At 46.7% G+C, this 21,631-nt stretch overlaps 2 protein-coding genes across 2 annotated transcripts; both read left to right on the plus strand.

Moving 5' to 3' along the window:
* The first annotated feature begins 372 nt into the window (after positions 1-372).
* On the plus strand, positions 373-5,209 carry LOC128056652 (HLA class II histocompatibility antigen, DM alpha chain). The gene is made up of 5 exons (XM_052649457.1): positions 373-524; positions 2,366-2,650; positions 4,067-4,345; positions 4,557-4,685; positions 5,038-5,209. Exons 1-5 carry the CDS (start codon positions 437-439, stop codon positions 5,040-5,042), a joined length of 786 nt encoding a protein of 261 aa, XP_052505417.1. The 5' UTR covers positions 373-436; the 3' UTR covers positions 5,043-5,209.
* A 9,719-nt stretch (positions 5,210-14,928) lies between these two features.
* On the plus strand, positions 14,929-21,410 carry LOC128056564 (HLA class II histocompatibility antigen, DM beta chain). The gene is made up of 6 exons (XM_052649354.1): positions 14,929-15,180; positions 16,024-16,305; positions 18,133-18,417; positions 19,978-20,094; positions 20,492-20,527; positions 20,861-21,410. Exons 1-6 carry the CDS (start codon positions 15,126-15,128, stop codon positions 20,872-20,874), a joined length of 789 nt encoding a protein of 262 aa, XP_052505314.1. The 5' UTR covers positions 14,929-15,125; the 3' UTR covers positions 20,875-21,410.
* Positions 21,411-21,631: the final 221 nt, after the last annotated feature.

Raw genomic sequence — 21,631 nt, forward strand, 5'->3', positions numbered from 1 at the left:
AAACAGTCTGAAGAGCCCTGTGTCTGGGTGAGGGGGTGGGGTTTGCTATGGAAAAATGAGCTTCCTCAGTTTATTATTTGGCCACGGGGTGGTGCTGCTCAGAAGAGTCCCTCGGTCTGGTTACAAGCTGAGGCTGACAGCCAGATACTAAAGAGGGATCCCCACCAGGAGGCAGACATTCCTCCACTGCCTCCCCATGCCGCCAGCTACACCCCAAGCCTGGCCGGGTGAAAGAGCCAGGTCCTAAGAAGGTGGCTTGCTCCAGGTCTCTCCCCAGCGACTAATAACGTCAAACCCTACACTCTTTGTGATTGGCTTATCCAAAATGACAAGGGCAGTGGTGGGAAGTGAGCTGGAGAAACATGATCTGGGAAGGAATTTGGGGACCTGGGTCAGCTGGCTGGTAGTTCCTAGCCCCCCGGGGAAGTGTGAAGATATGGATCGTGAGCCGAGCCAGGAAACTGCGCTGCTACGGCTGCTCTCCTTTCTGTGGCTGCTGCCCCTGTCCTGGACCGCCCCTGAAGGTATGACAGTACCTCTCATTGACTTCCATCCTGATTGGGGTAGAGCCTAGGGAACCGGGGTATTTGAAAGTGACAAGAATGCTTAGTAAATGGTGAAAGTGTGACGAGAGAGCAAAACGATAGCAGAACTGGGAAGGAGAGCCATGCTATAGATGGATGGTAAACAATGCCAGAGGTGCTTCGTCAGTTCCATTGAAGACAGTCTCTTGAAGCAGAGATTATTATATCCATAACTTGGGCAAGTTCACCCCTTTGGTAAGTGATAGAGCTGGGATTTAAACAAAACAGATGTTATCTCCACTGTTCCTACTTAGGAACCCTGCACTCTGAAATCAATTCACCTTATAATTCTTGAAAAACCTCTTAACTTTATTGGTCCTTAATTTCTTTCTCTGAAAAGGATGGAGTGGAATGGAAGAAGAACCTGGAAGATCTCTCTTACTCTGTCTATCATTCTGGGTACTGGGTTTTGAGTAGAATCTTTCTGGCTGGGGAGATTCCTGCCAGGAGTTTCAAAGAATTAGGGAGTATTTGCTGCAGCTATGGTGCTATTCCCCCAGTCCTGTCTTTGCAAGATCTGCAGGGCTGAGGGAGGGAAGACATATTCAGAGAGGCCTGCTGCCAATGAAGTGCCTGAAAAGAAGCCTGGAGAGTGGTTTTATAGTCTGCCATGGACTTCCCTGGTAGCTCAGATGGTAAAATGTCTGCCTACAATGCGGGATACTCGGGTTCAGTCCCTGGGTCGGGAAGATCTCCTGGAGAAGGAAATGGCAACCCACTCTAGTATTCTTGCCTGGAAAATCCCATGGACGGAAGAGCCTGGTAGGTTACAGTTCATGGGGTCGCAAAGAGTTGGGCACAACTGAACGACTTCACTTGTGTGTGTCTGAGTGTAGGGTAGGGCACTGTTGTCTACGGCTTAGATCACCATTCTTCCATCCACGTGAAGACTGGGAAACCCATACAGGCCCTTCACAAGTCAACAGGATGGCCTTCTGGGAATTACACAAAGGTCTCTTCTGTGGGAGAAAGTAGCCCTGTGCCAGGACTTCCCAGGTGGGGCTAGTGGTAAAGAACCTGCCTGCCAATGCAGGAGGTGAGTCCTGCCTGGAGAATCCCATGAACAGAGGAACCTGCTGGCTACAGTCCATAGGGTCGCAAATAATTGGACACGACTGAATGGACTTAGCACGCGCACACACACAACTCTGTGCCAAGATGCATGGCTTGGTAAGCAAAATGCAAGCTGAATTTCAGCCATAACTTACCTCTTTGGCTGGGTGCTTTGGGGCACAAAAATACAGTCAATGCTGCGACTCTGTCAACTGAATTTGTCTCTTTAGATCCTAGAACCTTTTACTTGTTACAGCTTTAGATGTTTTTATGGACTGGGAAAGTCTGGAGAGATTCTGTAATTTCTTTTTCGCCCTTTTCAGAGTCTAAGTGACAGACACAAGAGGGGTTGTAAACCCACTACTGCCCCCCTCCTGCCTGGAACAGGGCTTGCTGTTTTCTTTTTTAAAAAGTATTTATTTATTTGGCTGTACTGGATTTTAGTTGAGGTAAGCAGAATCTTCATTAGGTTACGCAGGATCTTCCGTTGCGGCAAGTGGATTCTCTAGTTGTGGCGCAAAGGCCCCTGAGCTATTGCTCAGTAGCTGCAGTGCACAGGCTTAGTTGCTTCTCAGCTACGGGACCTTCGTTTCTCGACCAGGGATCCAACCCAAGTCCCGTGCATTGCAAGGGGGATTCTTAACCACTGGACCACCAAGGAAGTCCCTTGCTGTTTTCTAAGCTGAAGGGGATCCCACCTCCCTGAACCCCGCCTGTCTCTTTTGCAGCTCCTGCTCCAGGGTGGAGGGATGACCTACAAAACCACACGTTCCTGCACACAATGTACTGCCAGGACTGGAGCCCCAACGTGGGGCTCTCTGAGGCCTACGACGGGGACCAGCTTTTCTCCTTCGACTTTTCCCAGACCATCCGAGTGCCTCGCTTGCCTGAATTTGCTGACTGGGCTCACCAGCATGGAGATACTTCCAACATTATGTTTGACAAAGGTTTTTGCCGGACCATGATCGAGGAAATTGGCCCACAACTTGAAGGGAAAATCCCTGTGTCTAGAGGTCAGGGCATTTTTCTGTAGAGGTGGGGAGGGGAGCTGCCCTCTTAACCTCATTATACACTGAATTTTTCCCTTTCACACCAATTCCCCATCTCTCATGCTTTCTGGTTCTCCCCTTGAACCTTGATTTTTTTTTACCACCCATGGTCTGCACTCTGTTTTTGTTGTGGGCAGAAGAAAAGCCCCTGGGGTGTAGTAGGATTCAAAACTATGGAACTTGATAAATTTAGCAGGGACCAACTAATGCCTTCTGACTGTTAGCACTTGGGTTATGATTGATGCTCAGCAAGATGGAAGGGGAGAATGGAAGTATCTGATGATGTGTCTGAATTTCATTTTATTTATATATTTTAAAACTTGAGTTTATTAGGAAATACTGACGGATCATAGTAGATGAAAACCCTAGCTGAGTTAATGAAATGGTAGTTAACTGCCTTGGTAAACTAAGCTTAACTACATGAATTAAGTAAGCTCTGTTAATATTTATTTTCTTATTCTGCCATAATTGTTTGGACATCACAATGTGTTTTTTTAATTGGAATATAGTTGATCCACAGTGCTGTGCCAATCTCTGCTGCGCAGCCAAGTGACACAGTCATGCACACACATACATTCCTTTTTTAATATTCTTCTCCATCATTGTTTATCCCAGGAGATTGGATATAATTCCCCATGCCACACAGCAGCACCTTGTTGTCCAACTGTTCTAAAGGAAATAGTTTGCAATCATAATGTGTTTTAATGTACATTTTTCAAGATTTAAACAATACCACATCAAAACTGAGTTGACATCAATTGGATGACAAGGTAACTTAAAAAACATATATAGATGTGATCAGCACGTCTTTCAAATATGTCCAAACATATAGTTCTTGAAACTATCCTTCCAATCAGTATTTTCAATGTTTTTTTAGCAATTGGTTCTTTTTTTTCCGGTGGTTACCTTTATTTTTTAATTTTTATTTTATATTGGAGTATAGTTGATGTACAATGTTGTGTTAGTTTTAGGTGTACAGTAAAGTGGTTCCCTTACACACATACATATATTCATTCTTTTTCAGTTTCTTTTCCCACATAGGTTATCACAGAATATTGAGTAGAGTTCCCAGTGCTGTAAAGTAGGTCCTTACTGATTATTGATCTTATATATAGTAGTGTGTCTGTTAATCCCAAACTCCTGGTTAAAATGTGCTTGCATTTTTAATGAGAAGACAGCTCATGGTCAGGAGCCCCCCCGTGCGGTCCAGTTAGGAGGGTGGGGCTGGCGTGGTCTGCCTCTGGTCCAAATCTGGTTCTTGCCTGGGCAAAGACCTCCCCCAGAGCCCCAATTCCTCGTTTCTCCTCCACGTGCCACGGCCCCTCCATAAACGGGGTTCCCATCTGAGCTTCCTTCCTTCACGCCTCAATCCCCTCACAGGGTTCCCCATCGTTCAGGTGTTCACACTGAAGCCCCTGGAGTTTGGCAAGCCCAACATGCTGGTCTGTTTCATCAGTAACCTCTTTCCACCCACACTGACCGTGGAGTGGCAGCATCAGTCGGCGCCCGTGGAAGGAGTCGGGCCCACTTTTGTCTCGGCGGTTGATGGACTCACCTTCCAGGCCTTTTCCTACTTAAACTTCACACCCGCACCCTCTGATCTTTTTTCTTGCATCGTGACACATGAGATCGATGGCTACACAGCAATCGCTTTTTGGGGTGAGACCCTTCTCCCTGGAAGCCTGGTTCCTTTGTGGGGCAGAAGAGAGGGGGACCCATGGGAGGGCTTCTTTCTCCACCTGGCCCTTGTTCAGGCCGTTCCCGCTCTGCGCCAACCTCAGTCTTCCCAGCCTCGGGGTCTGCCCTGCCGTAGACAGCCACAGCATCCCCAACCAGGTCTCGGGGCTGATCAGCTCCCCTTTTTCTCCAGTGCCCCAGAACGCGCTGCCCTCTGATCTTCTGGAGAATGTGCTGTGCGGCGTGGCCTTGGGCCTGGGTGTGCTGGGCATCACTGTTGGCGTGGTCCTCATCATCTACTCCCGGAAGCCGTGCTCAGGGGGTACGTTGGGGCATCTGGAGGGGGCGGGAGAGCCAGACACAGTGGCGCACATGTGAGTTTGCTGGGGACCGTCTTGTGACCCAGGGAGCACACAGTGGCCCTTGGGTGGGCAGGCCTGTATCTGCACACCCATCCTCCTGGTTGAGGCCCCGGCTGCACATACACAGTTACAGGTCGGGAGGATGTCTTTGCATGGGGGAGGAGCAGCGGGGGAGCTGGAGGAAGGGCGTTTGGAGATGATCTGGAGACAAGGAGAGAGCAACTTCTGGATGGTGTGTTGCTGGTGGGGAAGGGCCTTTGGGGATGAGAAGGATCCCCCTGATGGATTTTCTCCATCCTTCTTTCTCCTCAGGCTGACTCTTCCTGACCAGAGTCTGATACCAACAGCTGCAGCCATGCAACCAGGAGGTGTTCAGGTTCTCACATCCTGACCAGGATCTCTCATTCTCAGAGCAGGAGGCCCTGGGACTCCTCTGGGGTGTGTGTGTGTGTGTGTGTGTGTGTGTGTGTGTGTGTGTGTGTGTGTCTGTCTGTGTGAGCATGTGTTGCACCCAGGTTTCTCAGCTGAGGGCTCTGCATCCAGGGGAACCCAGAGTGGCCTTCTGATCACAACCACACCCCTGCTGTGTCAAGGCAATAAATTTCATTTCTTAATATTGATGTGGCTTCTTTTTTAACTCATGATATTTTATTTCTGGATATTTTAACTCAAGTAGGTTATCATGTCAAACTCAACATGCCTTCACCTGACACAGTTTGCCCTCATTAGGGAGAGAAATGGGAAAACCCCCAACTCCTGGCTGACTCCTGCTTCCTGGTATCCACACAGCATGACGGCTTTTACTCCTATTAGTCTGTGCAAAATATGTGAGTAATGAAATCAGAGCCTCTTTCTGATAATCTGCTCACACAATAGTGGAGGAAGCTGCTTGCTTTTCTTTTTTTTTTTTTTGCACTCTACTGTTTGTGAAAGTGTTCATGCCTAGTAGAGGCTGCCTTGAGGAATATATAATTACCTTCAACCTTCACCATAGCTGGGAGAACAAGAGCTTCAGAGTGGGAAAAATACGACTTCAGATGCTGTTCTAAGTCATCTTGGTTTTGTGAGAACAGTATAATCAAAAATCACTGAAGTGAAGTGTGAACAGCCTGGAAGGGCCCAGAACTCACGCGTCCTCTCCGATGACCTGTTCCGTGGCCTGAGGGGACTATCCAGGGAGAACCATGCTGCTGCTGCCCCGGGAGGGCGGTGGTGGTGTGGTGGGGGCACATGGCGAATGGTAGTAACTCCCTTTGTCTGCACTTTCTTTCTTGCTTTTCTCGAGGTCTGGGAGTTGCTTTCAAGGAGGGAGTGGCGTTAAGACGAAAAGTGAAATTATTTTGGTGTTGGTGCAAGAGTCTCTGCTTTCTGCATTGTATCAGAATCTAAGGGAAAATATTCACTTCTTCTGAGAACCTGGCACCTCCTCTGAACCACCTTATTGCTAAGAGCAGCATGTGTATTGGTTAAGAAGATGGGGTGCAGAACCAGACCACTGGGGATTCAGTCATGACTGTAGCTGTGTTCCCTTGGATGAGTTCCTCAACCTCTCTGTGTCTTGGTGTCATTTTCTGTAAAAGGATGATGTTAACAGTGTTGCCTCCCTGAATAAGGTTGCTGTGAAGCTTAAATAAATTAATATCTTGCAGAATGCTTAGAACAGTGCTTGGCACGTAGAAAAAGTGCTTGTAACTTAGCCAAGATTTTCACTGGGGAATTCAGCAGCATCATTAACTTCTTTTCTGGAAACAACTTTGACTCTACCTTCAAGTATTATGTGGTCTCTCTTTGAGACCTTTTCCTTTCACTTTACCATTTTGCATCTGTCCCTTGTTACTTTCTAGTTCTTGATTTCTCTCTCTCCATTTTCCAACCTATCCAGAAACTTCCTGCCACTCAAGCCTTAAAAGTGGTTTTATTTATTTATCTGTGAGTATTTTTTTGGCTGCACCTCTTGGCTTGTGGGATCTTAGTTCCCCGACCAGGAGTGAATCTGGGCCCTTGGCAGTGAAAGTGCAGAGTCGAAAATCACTGGACCACCAGAAAGTTTCCAAACCTTTTTTTAAACTACACTGTGTGGCCTTAGACAAGTCACACCCTCTCTCTGGGCCTCAAACTCCTCATCTGTAAAGCGGTGGGCTTAGGTTAGGTGCTCTCTGATCAAGCATTCTGTGATACTGTCACTTATAATATTCAAGAAGCCTTCCAGACCTTCTCTCATCTGATGTCCCCCTTTTAATAAAAATCTTAGTGCCTCCTCTTCCGTGAACCTATGCCTAATCTTCCAGCCCTATCTGACCTTGACTGAAGTCTTCCAAGACGTGATACACTCAGCCCAGACTCTGCTCTCACGGCTATGCTGTCTTGGCTCATGGGTTAGTTTTTTCACACAATTGCTTTGTCATTTCAGTGATTCAGGGACCATAAACAGTTTACACGCTCACCAACTCTCACTTTCCTTTATTGTCATTAGCACTTGAAATTATTTGACTTTCAAATGTTGGCAATTCAGTGGGTGTCAAGTGGTGTCATGTTTCAATTTGCTTTTTTTGCCTTACTAGTGAGGCTGGACATCATCTCCTAGGTTTCTCTCTGTGTGAGTTGTTGATTTATATTGTTCGTCTATCTTAAAAATGGTTTTTTCATGTGACTGTGGGGGTGGGTGTTTCTGATATATTCCGTATAGTAATCCTATGTCAGTATATAAATACTGTAAGTGCCTTCTTCCACTTTGCTGCTCATCAGTTAAGTTTGTATATGGTCCCTTCCCTAAATAGAATGATTTCATTCTCATGATCAAAACCCATATGGTGGGAAATCCCTGGGGGCCCAGTGGTTAAGACTCCATGCTTCCAATGGAGAAGGCACTGGTTTAATTCCTGGTCATCAAACTAAGATACCACATACACCTGATGTGACCAAAAACTTAAAAAAAAAAAAGCCCATATGGTTTGTGTTTTCATAATCTTAAGAAATTCTTTCCAAACCCAGGGCAGTAAAGTTATAATTTTTGCTGGAACATAAAGCGATAAGGTGAGTCTCCATATTCTCAGTGAGAATATTTTTAAAACATTTTGACCAGTTTCAAAATATAAAGCTTTAGGTATATAGAAGTTATAGGCAAATAGTCAAACATCGGCTAACTACTTTTATTTAGTTACTCACAAGTTTAAAATCACATAATTTATAACATAGTATTTTAACAGATATTGCTGTTTCCACTTTCATGTTCCATAATTTTTATTCTAATTCTTCTCATGTATTTATTTTTGATTATGCTAATGGTTTCTAGATTATCTGATTGATTGATTTAAAAATAAATCCATTTATTTAAACTAAAATGCCCCACCAAAACCAGTTTATTCTTCTCTCCCATCTCCCGGCCCCTGTCTCTGGCACCCACAAATCTGTTCTCTTCCATTCCTATAAGCTTGTTTATTATTATTATTCCACATAATAAAGAGATTACATGGTATTTTTTCTTTTTCCAACTTATTTCATTTCACATAATGCCCTTGAGGTCCATCCATGTTGTTGAAAATGACAACATTTTATTTTTTATGACTGAATAGTATCCGATTATATGTACACACGACAATTTCTTTTTTCTTTCATTCACTGATGGACAGTTAGGTTGTTTCCATATTGTGTCTACAGTAAATAATGCTGCAGTGAACATGGGGGTATATATATATATACACATATTTGAATTAATGTGTTTGTTTTCTTTGAATCAAGACCCAGAAGTGGAATTGCTAGATCATATGGTAGTTCTGTTTTTTATTGTTTTGAGGAACTTCTGTACTGTTGCTGAATCCTCATGCAATATGGTAGGAATGGAAGTTGGTTAAGCCACTCTGGAAAACAGTACGCAGGCTCCTCAGCTATTTGTTACTTGAAATCATTTTAGAATAATGTATCTTCTCCAAAGAACTTTGAAAGAGTGGCCATAATTTGGAAAGGGAAGAATTTAAGGACTTATATCGAAGGTAATTCTCTCTTTTCTGATGCATAATTTTGGGTGAAAATGCTTTGCTTTGTATTTGTCTGGCCATCTATGATGTTGCACTGAGCCGCCTTCTATTAGTGTTTGTTATTCTCCTTTCACATTTGGATCTTTACTGATCTGGAGTGTTTGCATATGGTGTGAGTATGTTTACAGCTTCCCTTTTCTCCAAACACTAAATTGACATTAATGTCATTTAGAAACTATTTGATTTATTCCCAGAAATTTTATGCCAAATTCCTCCATATGCATGGATTTGTCTCTGAATTATTCTGTTCAATTGGTCTGTCAGTTTCTTGTTCACTTAAACATGTTTAAATGATTACGGCTTTTTAAAAATGTTTTCATATTTGACAATGCTAGTTTCCGTTTCTTTGCCACCTCACTTCCCAGATAACTACATTATGCTCTTCTTTATCAAAATTGTCTAAGATTCTCATGGACTTTATTATCATATATATTTTAGAGTCAGTTTGTCAAATTCTCCCCAAATTCTGCTTTGATTTTAGTTAGGAATATGGGGGGAACCTGACTTCTTCATTGTGATAGGATGCCTCATCCATGAATAATGGTATGTCTCTTCACTTCTTGAGGTCTTCATTTATGTACTTTAATAAAGTTTTCCTTTTATTCCATAAAGTTCTTATACTTTTGTATATTAATTTCTAAATATATAAATATATGATGGTTTTTAAATTCCTATTAGAAATGGTTGACAATTTTCAGTTATTTTCTGATTATTAAGATATTATTATAGGGCTTCCCTGGTGGCTCAGATGGTGAAGAATCTGTTTCTAATGCAGGAAACCTGGGTTTGATCCCTGGGTCAAGGAGAACACCTGGAGAAGGAAATGGCTACCCACTCCAGTGTTCTTGCCTGGAGAATTCCATGGACAGAGGAGCCTGGCTACAATCCATGGGGTTGCAAAGAGTCAGACAGGATTGAATGACTAATACTTTCACTTTTTCAAGACATTATTATAGTGTAGGATTTTGAATCATAAATCCGGAGTTCAAGTCATCGTGCTGTTACCCAGCATCTGGGTAAAGCTGAGCAATCACTAACTTCCCTCTGCCTCCATTTTTTCATAGCTAAGATGGGGAGGTAATAACATGATTCAAGAGTGGTGGTGGCAGGACTTCCAGTGTCTAAGACTTCATGTTCCCAATGCAGGGGACCCAAGTTTGATCCCTGGTCAGGCAATAAGATCCAACATGCCACAACTAAAGATCCTACATACTGCAACTAAGTCCTGGCTGAGTCAGATAAATTAAATATTTTTTTAAAAAGACTTGTGGCAAATCAGGTAAAATATATGCTAGTAGTTCAAGTCATCCGGCTGCAGGACGGAAAGATGTTGAACTAGTTATAGCTACTGTAACCCAAAGGTCAGGGTCTAGAGTAGTGAATCCTAACAGAGAAGATGAAGAGTGAGAAGAGGTGAGATGGCAGGTGGAAGCTGACCAGACGGGGAAGTCACGTAACCCTGACCCAATGCAGAAGTGTGTAGTTTTGGGAAGACATTGAAGGAAGTCACAAATGTGGTCTTTTACTCTTGGTTTTCAATTACAGATGTTGGATGGATTGAACAATTTTTGACTTTATAAAACGGAAGCTTAAGTGAAAACCATCTGTCCAGAAGAGGAGCCTGTGTGCATACAGGGACACTAGGAAGTACCTAGAAGAGCTCCAGTATTATGGCCAGCCTCTCGGAAAAAGCGTAAGACCACATTGGTGAATTTCATCCATGTGCCAGTGATGTCATTGTGGTTGGTTTTGTTTTCACCAGTCCAGGTGGCTGGTAGACCCTCAACAGAAACATACACTTCCAAGCTTGTGCGGTTATACACCAACCGCCTTCCTCTTCTCTGATGTGAAGGCAGCCCACTTCCAGGCCTACTCAATGCAGAGGACTTCCCGTGCACCAGACCCACAATGACTTCTCTTTTCTCTTTTAAGTCCACCATCCAGATTGCTTGCCTGCTTTAACAAAAACTCTTCTCTTTCTAGGTGTTTCTTCTCACTCTCCAACTGACCTGCAAGTGAACGACATGGAGGCAGAGGTCACATCTCTTAGCTCTTGGGAGTCTGAATAATGCTTTGCACACACACACCACAGTTAGTCCACTTCTGGCCTTGGTGGCTAGGTTGGTGGAAGAGGCAGTGGGCAAGGAGGGGACTCACTCTTTGGGCCCTTCTATAGCGGCAGTAAAAGAGGGACAGGGACTCCCCTGGGAGCCCAGTGGTTGAGAATCCACCTGCCAGTGCAGGGGACCCAGGTTTGATCTCTAATTCAGGAAGATCCTACAAGCCACAGGAAAACTAAGCCCGTGCACCAGGACTGTTGAAGTCCGTGAGCCCTATAGACTGTGCTCTGCAGCAAGAGGTCCTTACACCACAGCTGGAGAAAGCCCATGAGCAGCAGTGAAGACCAGGTATAGCCAATAAATAAATAAATACAGAGGGACAGCACAAGAGAAGCTGCCTGGGGTTCCCTAATGTCAGTCCTGGGTTCTACATAAATGGTCATCCAATCACCGACAGCCACAGGACTGGAAAAGGTCAGTTTTCACTCCAATCCCAAAGAAAGGCAATGCCAAAGAATGCTCACACTACCGCACAATTGCACTCATCTCACATGCTAGCAAAGTAATGCTCACAATTCTCCAAGCCAGGCTTCAACAGTATGTGAATCATGAACTTCCAGATGTTTAAGCTTGATTTAGAAAAGGCATAGGAACCAGAGGTCAAATTACCAACATCCGTTGGTGATTCAAAATGGATTACCAATGTTGGATCATCGAAAAAGCAAGAGAGTTCCAGAAAAACATCTGCTTCTGCTTTATCGATTACGCCAAAGCCTTTGACTGTGTGGATCACAACAAACTGTGGAAAATTCAAGAGATGGGAATACCAGACCACCTGACCTGCCTCCTGAGAAATCTGTATGCAAGTCAAGAAGCAACAGTTAGAACCAGACATGGAACAACAGACCGGTTCCAAATTGGGAAAGGAGTATGTCAGGCTGTATATTGTTACTCTGCTTATTTAACTCATATGCAGAGTACATCATGCAAAATGCCTGGCTGAATGAAGCACAAGCTGGAATCAAGATTGCTGGGAGAAATATCAATAACCTCAGATATGCAGATGACACCACCCTTATGGCAGAAAACGAAGAGGAACTAAAGAGCCTCTTGATGAAAGTGAAAGCTTAGAGTGAAAAGGTTGGCTTAAAGCTCAACATTCAGAAAACGAAGATCATGGCATCCGGTCCCATCACTTCATGGCAAATAGATGGGGAAACGATGGAAACAGTGACAGACTTTATTCTCTTGGGCTCCAAAATCACTGCAGATGGTGACTGCAGCCATGAAATTAAAAGACACTTGCTCCTTGGAAGAAAAGCTATGACCAACCTAGACAGTATATTAAAAAGCAGAGACATTACTTTACCAACAAATGTCCATCTAGTCAAAGCTATAGCTTTTCCAGTGGTCATGTATGGATGTGAGAGTTGGACTGTAAAGAAAGCTGAGTGCTGAAGAATTGATGCTTTTGAACTGTGGTGTTGGAGAAGACTCTTGAAGCGTCCCTAGAATTGCAAGGAGATCAAACCAGTCCATCCTAAAGGAAATCAGTCCTGAGCGTTCATTGGAAGGACTGATGTTGAAGATGAAACTCCAATACTTTGGCCATCTGATGCGAAGAACTGACTCATTGGAAAAGACCCTGATGCTGGGAAAGATTGAAGGCAGGAGAGGAAGGGGACGACAGAGGATGAGATGGTTGGATGGTATCACCGAGTTGATGGATATGAGTCTGACTCTGGGAGCTGGTGATTGACAGGGAGGCCTGGCGTGTTGCAGTTCATGGAGTCGCAAAGAGTCGGACACGACTGAGCGACTGAACTGAACTGAACTGAATTACCAACAATGCTCAAGACAGTTGAAATATTCTTTGGAGTTGACTACAAGTGGGGACAGAGCTATGTGCGTAAAAACAAACACAAAAAAGTAGAGTCAAGAGGAAAAAGGGAAGGAAGAAACCACTTCGCTGAGCACAGGTCGCTGGGTTTTTCTGTCCAGCTTAATTCTAAAACCACACTCAATCTTCTCATTAATAGAGAAGTGAAATTGCCTGCGTTTCCTGTTGCTGCCTTATGGAAGGTTTCACATCTTTGGCTGCCTGAGCAGAGACCCAGGCACAAGAGGGAGCTCGCCGAGCCTCCAGAAGCTGGCGGAGGGCCACGCAGGGAGCATTCCGGTTCCAGGCAGGCTTTGGAGACCTTGATAAGGATCCCGAGACCTGGTTCCTAAGGTTAGGGTCACCACCTACCTGGCGGTGGAGGAGAGACTTTCAAAGGGGAAGTGAACGTGTGTGCAGGGGAACTCACACAGTTTTGAGACTGTTGAAAGACAAAGTAGAAGAGACACTGGTTCAGAGTGGGAGGAACTCGGAGCATTGGAAAGAGAAGACTCAGAGGCATGTGCTGGCTCTTCCCGTTTTCCTTTTCTCAGCTTGGGCCACCACAGGCTACCTCTATGTGCTCCTCTCAGTCCTAGGACAGTGAGTGTGTGGGCACACTCAAATGTTTGTGTGTGTGTACCTTGAAACCTTTGGTGTGAATCTTCAACTTGTTTTCCAAATTATAAAAAGGACCATTAACAGGACTTTTAAGATTAAACGAAATAGTGTGGATCTCATAGTATCCGCCACAAAGTAGAAGCTCAACAAATTTTGGACTCCCCCCCACCTCCTCCGTTTTCGGTTCATTCAACACCCTTCACGGCTGATTAGAGAAGTTCAAGTGTAGAACAATCTTGTAACCAGGTGGGGTTGAGGGCGGGGGTGGTAGAAAAACATGGTCAGAGCATCAGTGAAGCTCAACTAATTACACAAAACCAGCCTTTGGTTCCTGATATTCATCTATATTTTCATTTGGAGGATATAGTTTCCCCTTTCCTCTCTTCTTCAGAAATATCATATTCTCTTGGAGTCAGGGACTTGGAGGGAGGATGGGTGTTAAGGGGTTCCCTCCTCATCCTCTTTTGTTTAGCTCACTATTAAGTCAAGTTCAAGAGCTTTCAGGAACCAAGCTGGGGAGAGGCAGCCCTGAAGACTGGTGGGGACCACAGGGAAGTCAACTGAGGGTTTTACATTTGTAATGGAAAAATCTACCAGTTGTATAGGTCACAGGTGAGAATGGATTGCTACGTGAAGCTTGTCTTTTCCTGGGGAAGAAGAACAGGGAACGTTTATCTCATTTTCCTAGTGGCTTCACAATGCTAAGGAGGGCCTGCCCCAAGACAGATGGGACCTGTCCGGGAAACACATAGGGGAATTTTGAGTTTGGGGGAGACAAGTGAGCTTTGGGCACTGGCTCATGACCAGCTATTTATCAAGCAGATTAGTGGGGTTGCCCAGCGGTCTGCCCTGAGATGGTTCAAAGGATAGGGTGTCCTGGCTCCAGAAAGCAGAAAGGGGAAAATGAAACTCGTCTGGCTAGAACGGAAGAAGCAATGGGAGCCCAGGGAGGGACTGTTCAGGGCTGTGGCCCTGAGCTCTTAGGAACAGCGCCTCTTATTCTGCCATCTTGCTTTGAGGCCAGAAAAGAAGGGCCTCTTGTCCACCTGTTTCCTGGGTGACAGGACAGACCACGGGTTATGTAATCAAGGGTTAAGTTCCCCAGTAACTTCCCTTAAAGGAGCAAGAGAGGTGACCTTGTCTCAGTATCTGGGGAGACCTTAAGAGAAAACAGTTAGACCAGGGGGCAGTCTAGGCTGCATACATCCTGGGAATACAGGGTTATTCTCTCCACCAATCTAGGGAAATCCTCCTGTGTGTGTGGGGGGGTGTGTGTGTGTGGGTGTGTGTGTGTGAGAGTTGCTCAGTCGTGTCCGACTCTGCAACCCCATGGACTGCAGCCCACCAGGCTCTTCTGTCCAAGGGAGTCTCCAGGCAAGAGCACTCGAGCGGGTTGCCATTTCCTTCTCAAGGGAAATCCACCTGCAGACTGGTTGTTCTGAGGGATAGTAAGAGACCAGTTGCTAAAAGCCCAGGGCAGGATGAGATCTACCTGGTAACTGATGATGCTGGGCTGATCTGCTCAATGATTTGTCTCTATACTTGTCCCCGCCTACCTAGGCAGTCTGACAATTCTGTTTGGAAAGCTCAGATGATCTGGCAAGGAACAGGTTTATTATCTCGGGCCTTAGTAGCCCCAAACTGCTCATTTAGAGAGCATCAAGGGGCCCCGGGCAGTACCACATTCCCACTTAGTGTGTAGAGATACTCTACCCAGGCTGGGACTTTTGGGGTAGACGAAGACCCAGGGCCCCTGGAGGAGCTGGTCCAGGGGACCCAACTCTCCGTGTCTCCCCAGAGCAAAGAATGACTGTCCTCTTGCCGCTGCTGCTGGGTCTCAGCCTGGGCTGCACCGGAGCAGGTAAGGACTCTCCCTTCCTCTGCTCCCTTTGGATTGGGGGGTTCTGTTTTGCTGTTGGATTCGGATACCCCAAAGCAGTCTATCTCCCTATTATATACTCCCACCACACTTTGTACTGTAGCTTTGCAGCAATTTTTTGAATTTATATTTTTAAATTGAAGTATTGTTGATTTACAATATTGTGTTAATTTCTGCTGAGCAAAGTGACTCAGTTATGCACATGTATAGTTCTTTTTTATATCCTTTTCCATTATGGTTTATCCCAGGATATTACTATAGCTGCCAGCGCTACACAGTAGAAACTTGTTCATCTGGGTAGCAAATTTAATGTAATTAAGCTGTGTAATTATTTGTGTGACAGATATCTCTTGCTGGAATGTAGGCAAAGGTGATGACGGCCCTGTTGATGGCTGCTGTGTCCCCAGTTCCTCGCGTGGTGTCTGGCACACGGCGAGTCCTCCAGATATACATGTGGCATGGATATTTAATAATGTATCCAGCACAGAACAAGCCTGACTCTTTCCTTTGACCCCCTTTTCTCACTCAGTCATTGGTCTTACTGAAAATCTTAATCCTGGGTAAATTGTTGTGTTTAAACATGCAAATAATTTTGGGTCACTTGTGTCTCCATGCTGAGTCTTATGTAAAGAGGAAATGGGATCTAGGAACTTCTCTGTTAGGATTACCTAGTGCCTGCATCAAGACTTGCAGAGACTCCTGTTCATGAGCTTGGTGAGCAGATGATGCCTCAGGCAGGAATTCTGTACCCTCCTCACCAGGTGTAACTGAGGCTTGGGCTCCTGCAGAGGACTCTGAGCCGCCCCCTTTCTCTGGCTCCTGCAGGTGGCTTTGTGGCACACGTGGAAAGCACCTGTCTGTTGGACGATGATGGGAGTCCAAAAGAGTTCACGTATTGCGTCTCCTTCAACAAGGATTTGCTGACCTGCTGGGATCCCCTGCAGGCCAGTATGGTTCCTCGTGAATTTGGGGTGCTGAACGGCTTGGCCAAGTACCTCTCAGAGTCCCTCAACAGTAACGATGTCCTGATCCAGCGCTTGTCCAGTGGTCTGCAGGACTGTGCCGTGCACACCCAGCCCTTCTGGAGCTCTCTGACCCACAGGACACGTAAGGAGAGAGGGGAGCAGAGGGATGGTGCGGAGAGGGGAGGCCGTGAAGGCTCCCTCCACTGACAGGGGGTTTAATGTGGGCAGAAAAGAAGCAGATAAATGGGAGGACCTGTGATGTAGAAAGAGAAGGAAACAAGGGGGTTGACAGGAATGGGGCTGGAATGCAAACGGGGTGGTGATATTTGAGCAGGCAAGGAGCTTCTGCAGGGAGAGTAAGAATATTCTCCTTCGATTCAGGGCATCTCAGGAGACAGATCCAACTTCAGCCAGGGGTTGAACTGTCAGAATAACCAGAATGGCTTTCCTCAAAATGCTTGTGCCTCTGTATCCCAGGTTCTGGTGTCCCGGGTCTAAGATGGGCCCAAGCATGGGACAATTTGGAAAGCCTCCCAGGGAATTCTGAAGTAAAGCGAAAGTGAAAGTCGTTCAGTTGTGTACGACTTTTCGCAACCCCATGGACTATACAGTCCGTGGAATTCTCCAGGCCAGAATATTGTGGATAGCCTTTCCCTTCTCCAGGGGATCTTCCCAATCCCGGGATCGAACCCAGGTCTCCCACGTTGCAGGCGGATTCTTTACCAGCTGAGTCACAAGGGAAGCAAACTCTCTCCCTAATCACTTGCATAGAGAATGACTTGAGATTGGTTAAAAAAAAAACAAAAACCCAAACTTGAAGTTCTCTATCTTAAAAAGTATTGTGTCTCAAGATACCATTTCTCAGAATTGCCTGGGGAAGGTGCTTGTTAAAAATGCAAGTGCTGGGATTTCCCTGGTGGTCCAGTGGTCAAGAATCAGTGCTTCCAGTGCAGGGGGCTCAGGTTCAACCCCTGGTCAGGGAACTAGGATCCCGAAAGCTGTGTGGCACAGCCAAAAACAAAAACAGAAATAAATTTAAAATAAAAACATAAAAATAAAAATGCAAGTCCTTGAGAGCTACTGCAGATCTGTTGAATAAAAATATCCAGGGATGTAGGCTAGGGAATCTGCATTTTAACACAATATCTTGGATTTTTATTGAGGATTTTATTTGAAAGACACCCAAGCAAGCTGAAGGGTCACCTAGAAAAATAAATTACTAACAGATGGCAATATGAACGATCTGATGAATTGGGTCCACCCTCATCCAAATTTAAGAGTTAGTCCTGAATTAGTCTTGCTTCCTTAAACTATTCAGGCTTCCCAGATGGCACAGTGGTAAAGAATCTGCCTGCGAGTGCAGGAGACTCAGGAGATAGGGGTTCAATCCCTGGATCAGGAAGATCCCCTGGCATAGGAAACGGCAACCCACGCCAGTATTCTTGCCTGGGAAATCCCATGGACAGAGGAAACTGGCAGGTTCCAGTCCGTGAGTTCGCAAAGAGTCAGACACGACTGAGCACGCACACATGCCTTAAACTCTTCAAGGGAAAAAGAATACTTTCTTTACCAAGTTAATCTGTTCAATGTGATTTGAGGACAAGGGTGTTTTCCTTCTTTTGCTCACCCCCACCTACAAGTCTGGATGACGATTTGCTTTTAAGTACTTGCAATGAATACAATGCCTTCTGAAACAGCTTGCAGTTCAGCCCCAGCTTCTACTTACCGTGATCAAACAGGATTTTGGAGGAACGAGAAAGGAAGGAGCAGGGATGGAGTGGGAGACAGGAAAGAGTGCAGAGGGATATATTCCAGCCTCTCATTTTCAGAGGGATGTGTGCAGGCCTGGGGTGAGGGCGGGGAGGGCGGGTGGGCAAAATCCTAAAAGCATTGAAGTAGGAGAGAAACCAGGTTGGAGGAAAAGCCAGGGTGGTACCCTCCTTCGTGACTGTTTCTTCCTCCTGTGCAGGCCCGCCGACTGTGCAGGTAGCCAGAACCACTCCTTTTAACACGAGGGAGTCTGTGATGCTGGCCTGCTACGTGTGGGGCTTCTACCCAGCGGACGTGGCCATCACGTGGAGGAGGAACGGGCAGGAGGTCCTCCCACACGGCACAGCCTGGAGGGTCATCCAGCCCAATGGAGACTGGACGTACCAGACCGTCTCCCATCTGGCCACAACCCCCTCTTTTGGGGACACCTACACCTGTGTGGTCGAGCACATTGGGGCTCCTGAACTCATCCTTCAGGACTGGAGTAAGTGTGCAGCAGGCAGGAGGAATTAGCGTTAAAGCAGAGAGCTGCTGGAATTCCCTGGCAGCCCAGTGGCTAAGATTCTTCGCTTCCACTTGCAGGGGGCCCAGGTTTGATCCCTGGTCAGGGAACTGAGACCCACACGTGCTGCTCTAGCGTGGCCAACAATAACAACAAAAAGCAGAGAGCTACTGCAAGTGGGTTGGAGAAGGCAATGGCACCCCACTCCAGTACTCTTGCCTGGGAAATCCCATGGGCGGAGGAGCCTGGTAGGCTGCAGTCTGTGGGGTCGCTGAGTCGGACACGACTGAGCGACTTTACTTTCGCTTTTCACTTTCATGCATTGGGGAAGGAAATGGCAACCCACTCCAGTGTTCTTGCCTGGAGAATCCCAGGGACGGGGGAGCCTGGTGGGCTGCCGTCTCTGGGGTCGCACAGAGTCGGACGCGACTGAAGCGACTTAGCAGCAGCAGCAGCACTGCAAGTAGGTGGTTGTAAAAAAAAAACACCGGTACTTTGGCAGAGGGAGGAAGCTGTAGAGAGGTCCACGGTACAGGGAAGAGAGGGAGATGCTGAAAATGAGCAAGTCTGGAGGAACTCGTGGAGCGTGCTTGACCAGAGATGGGGCCAGGGGATACTGGGGCATAAAGAGTTAATCATCCTTGCCGTTGCTATGGTGCTGTGGTTGGTGTTCTGCGCTTGTTGGAAGGTGGGAGGGGAGCCTGATTGTCCTGAGAAGAGGATGTCGATTTGGTAACCATATTTTCAGAGCCCCAGATTGTGATGCAGTATTCTAGGATCTTCAAATTTCCACTGTTCCGTTGTCAGGTCAGGGATGGGAACTGGAGAAATAAAGATCGCAGGAGAGCGAGGAGCCTCTTGGTGTCAGAGAGGGGAAGCCCAGGCTGACAGATGCTTTGATGTGCACGTTTGAGGGCTACCGCGTCAAGCCAATCATCACTGTTTGAACCCTAGGACTGGAAGTAGTTAAAGGAAAGGAATTTGGGAGGGGCACCGGATTCAGACTAGGACCAGTTCCAGGATGTGGGGGCTGTGGAGGTGGGATAGACACAGGTTCTGGAAGGACCCATGGCCAATCTGAAAGTGGATAGGCAGAGACACCTAAGCCCTTGGATAGCAAGGAACTGCAGAAAGGAAAGGTGGAAAGACAATTTAATGGGAAAATGCTCGAATAAAGCAGTCAAGGGAGCGAGTATTGTCACCACAGGCGAGTGAAGAGAGGAGTGGGGGGCCCTGCCTTCTCCGGTCAGGGTGCCTTTGGGGTGAAGAAAGAAAACGGGAAGCCTGGAGGGCCCTACAGTCTCAGAGAGCATCTGGAAGCCGGGGTACAAACTTGGGGAGAGGGGTTCCTCAGGGACCTTCAGGAACAGAGACCCACGGGACGGGGGTTTTGAGGAAAGGCCACTTGCTCAGGCCTGGATTGGTGTGAGCCCTGGGCCCCGGATGAGCACCCCTGAACCTCTGGGCGGAGGTCGCAGTCAGCGAAGGCGCTCTGGGGACGCGCTCTGGGAACTGGTTGCAGTTCAGTTCCTGTGTCCGCAGCTCCTGGGCTGTTGCCTGTGCAGACGGTGAAGGTTTCCTTGTCTCTGGTAACGCTGGTCCTGGGCTTCATCGTCTTCGTTTTTGGTCTGCGCAGTTGGCAGAGAGCCACCTCCTCCGGTGAGTGAGCCTCCCGAAATGTCAGACCCAACCTCTGCTCACTTTGTGTTTGTGACTGGCTCTCCCGTGGCGTCCGCCATTGCCATGGAGGAGACTTTCATCCACCAGGCCTGTCCTGGGCGGGAGGGACCAACTGAGAGATGGGGATCGGCATCTACACACTACTATGGATAAAGCAGATCACTAACAGGAACCTGCTGTATAACACAGAAAACTCCCCAGTACTCTGCAGTGGCCTAGATGGGAAAAGAATCAAAGATGAGAGGGGGTATAGGTATATGTATGCACTTCGCTGTACACTTGAAACCAATACAACAGAGTAAATCAACTATAGTCTAATACAAATTAAAAAAGAAAAGAAAAGACTGTCCTCAACGCAAATATTTTCTTCTCCTAGGCTACATTTTCCTCCCGGGGTCCACTTATCCAGAAGGTAATGTCTCTGTTGGTCTGTGCGCCTCCTGGTCCCTTGGAGGGGGAGACAGAGGGCGTTATCTCTGGTGCTGATGGCGGGGGTGGTGCGCGTCCGCTGGGATCAGGCTGAGTGTGATTGAAGCTGCTGCTGTTGGGCTCAAGAGCAGAAAGCAGGAGCACCGGCCCCCTCCGCTTCTGCCCGACAGTGTGTCTGAAAGTGGCTTCTAGTGCTTGGTGATCTAGAATTTTCCACATCACTGTGTTAAGGGCTCTGGCATGGATGGTTATAGGGACAAACGATGGGGTCAAGTTGGCTCGAAGCATTATTATCTCCTTTTCATTTCTTCTGCAGGTCATCACGATTGATAGAGGCAGAACCCTACAGCTTTCCCTCCACATGAGGAGGAGGTCTGAACTCTTGGGGATGCTGCTGGGGCCCTCCACATCTTCTTGGACCCTGTGGTTTCTCTGTTTAATTCTTTGAATTTCCCAGTGTTCCCTATGTGAGGGCTTTCCTGGTGGCTCAGCTGGTAAAGAATCCGCCTGCAATGAGGGAGACCTGGGTGTGATCCCTGGGTTGGGAAGATCCCCTGGAGAAGGGAAAGGCTACCCACTCCAGTATTCTGGCCTGGAGAATTCCATAGATTGTAAAGTCCATGGGGTCACAAAGAGTTGGACATGACTGAGTGACTTTCACTTCACTTCACTTCCCTATGTGAACCTTAGTAACTTGGGGAAACTCATTCCTGGTAAAAATATTCTGTAACCAAGGTGCTGTCCATAGGCAGACCCCAGGGCTAAATATCTGGGGTGAATATCATCTGGGGAGGAAGGTTAAAGACCCTCTTGGGGGCCCCCCTGTGTCACAGAGGGCATGAGTCACTGTTGATTGTCTCTGAGGAATAAACTGGTGGAATCCTGTTTTTTTCCATGCTTTTTCCTGCGGTCCTGGGGAGGGACAGCGGGCAGTCGGGCTGGGCTTGATTCGCTCCAGTCGGTGTTTCCTCCCATTTTCCCATCTGGACAGGACAGAACTGGGGGCTGTTTTCTGCTGGATAATTCATAAGAAGACTTTAAACTTTGGTGGGAGGGAGTCACAGAGTCAGAGATAGTAGGAGGTTAA

The sequence above is a fragment of the Budorcas taxicolor genome, chromosome 11 (assembly GCF_023091745.1).
Source record: "Budorcas taxicolor isolate Tak-1 chromosome 11, Takin1.1, whole genome shotgun sequence".
NCBI classification, from domain to species: domain Eukaryota; kingdom Metazoa; phylum Chordata; class Mammalia; order Artiodactyla; family Bovidae; genus Budorcas; species Budorcas taxicolor.

Excerpts from the sequence above, each read along its gene's own strand:
- LOC128056652 (XM_052649457.1), top strand. The coding sequence starts at position 437 with ATGGATCGTGAGCCGAGCCAGGAAACTGCGCTGCTACGGCTGCTCTCC. Across the intron at positions 525-2,365 it reads GTCCTGGACCGCCCCTGAAG|CTCCTGCTCCAGGGTGGAGG; the intron begins GTATGACAGTAC and ends TCTCTTTTGCAG. Across the intron at positions 4,346-4,556 it reads CACAGCAATCGCTTTTTGGG|TGCCCCAGAACGCGCTGCCC; the intron begins GTGAGACCCTTC and ends CTTTTTCTCCAG.
- LOC128056564 (XM_052649354.1), top strand. The coding sequence starts at position 15,126 with ATGACTGTCCTCTTGCCGCTGCTGCTGGGTCTCAGCCTGGGCTGCACC. Across the intron at positions 15,181-16,023 it reads CCTGGGCTGCACCGGAGCAG|GTGGCTTTGTGGCACACGTG; the intron begins GTAAGGACTCTC and ends TGGCTCCTGCAG. Across the intron at positions 16,306-18,132 it reads CTCTCTGACCCACAGGACAC|GCCCGCCGACTGTGCAGGTA; the intron begins GTAAGGAGAGAG and ends CCTCCTGTGCAG.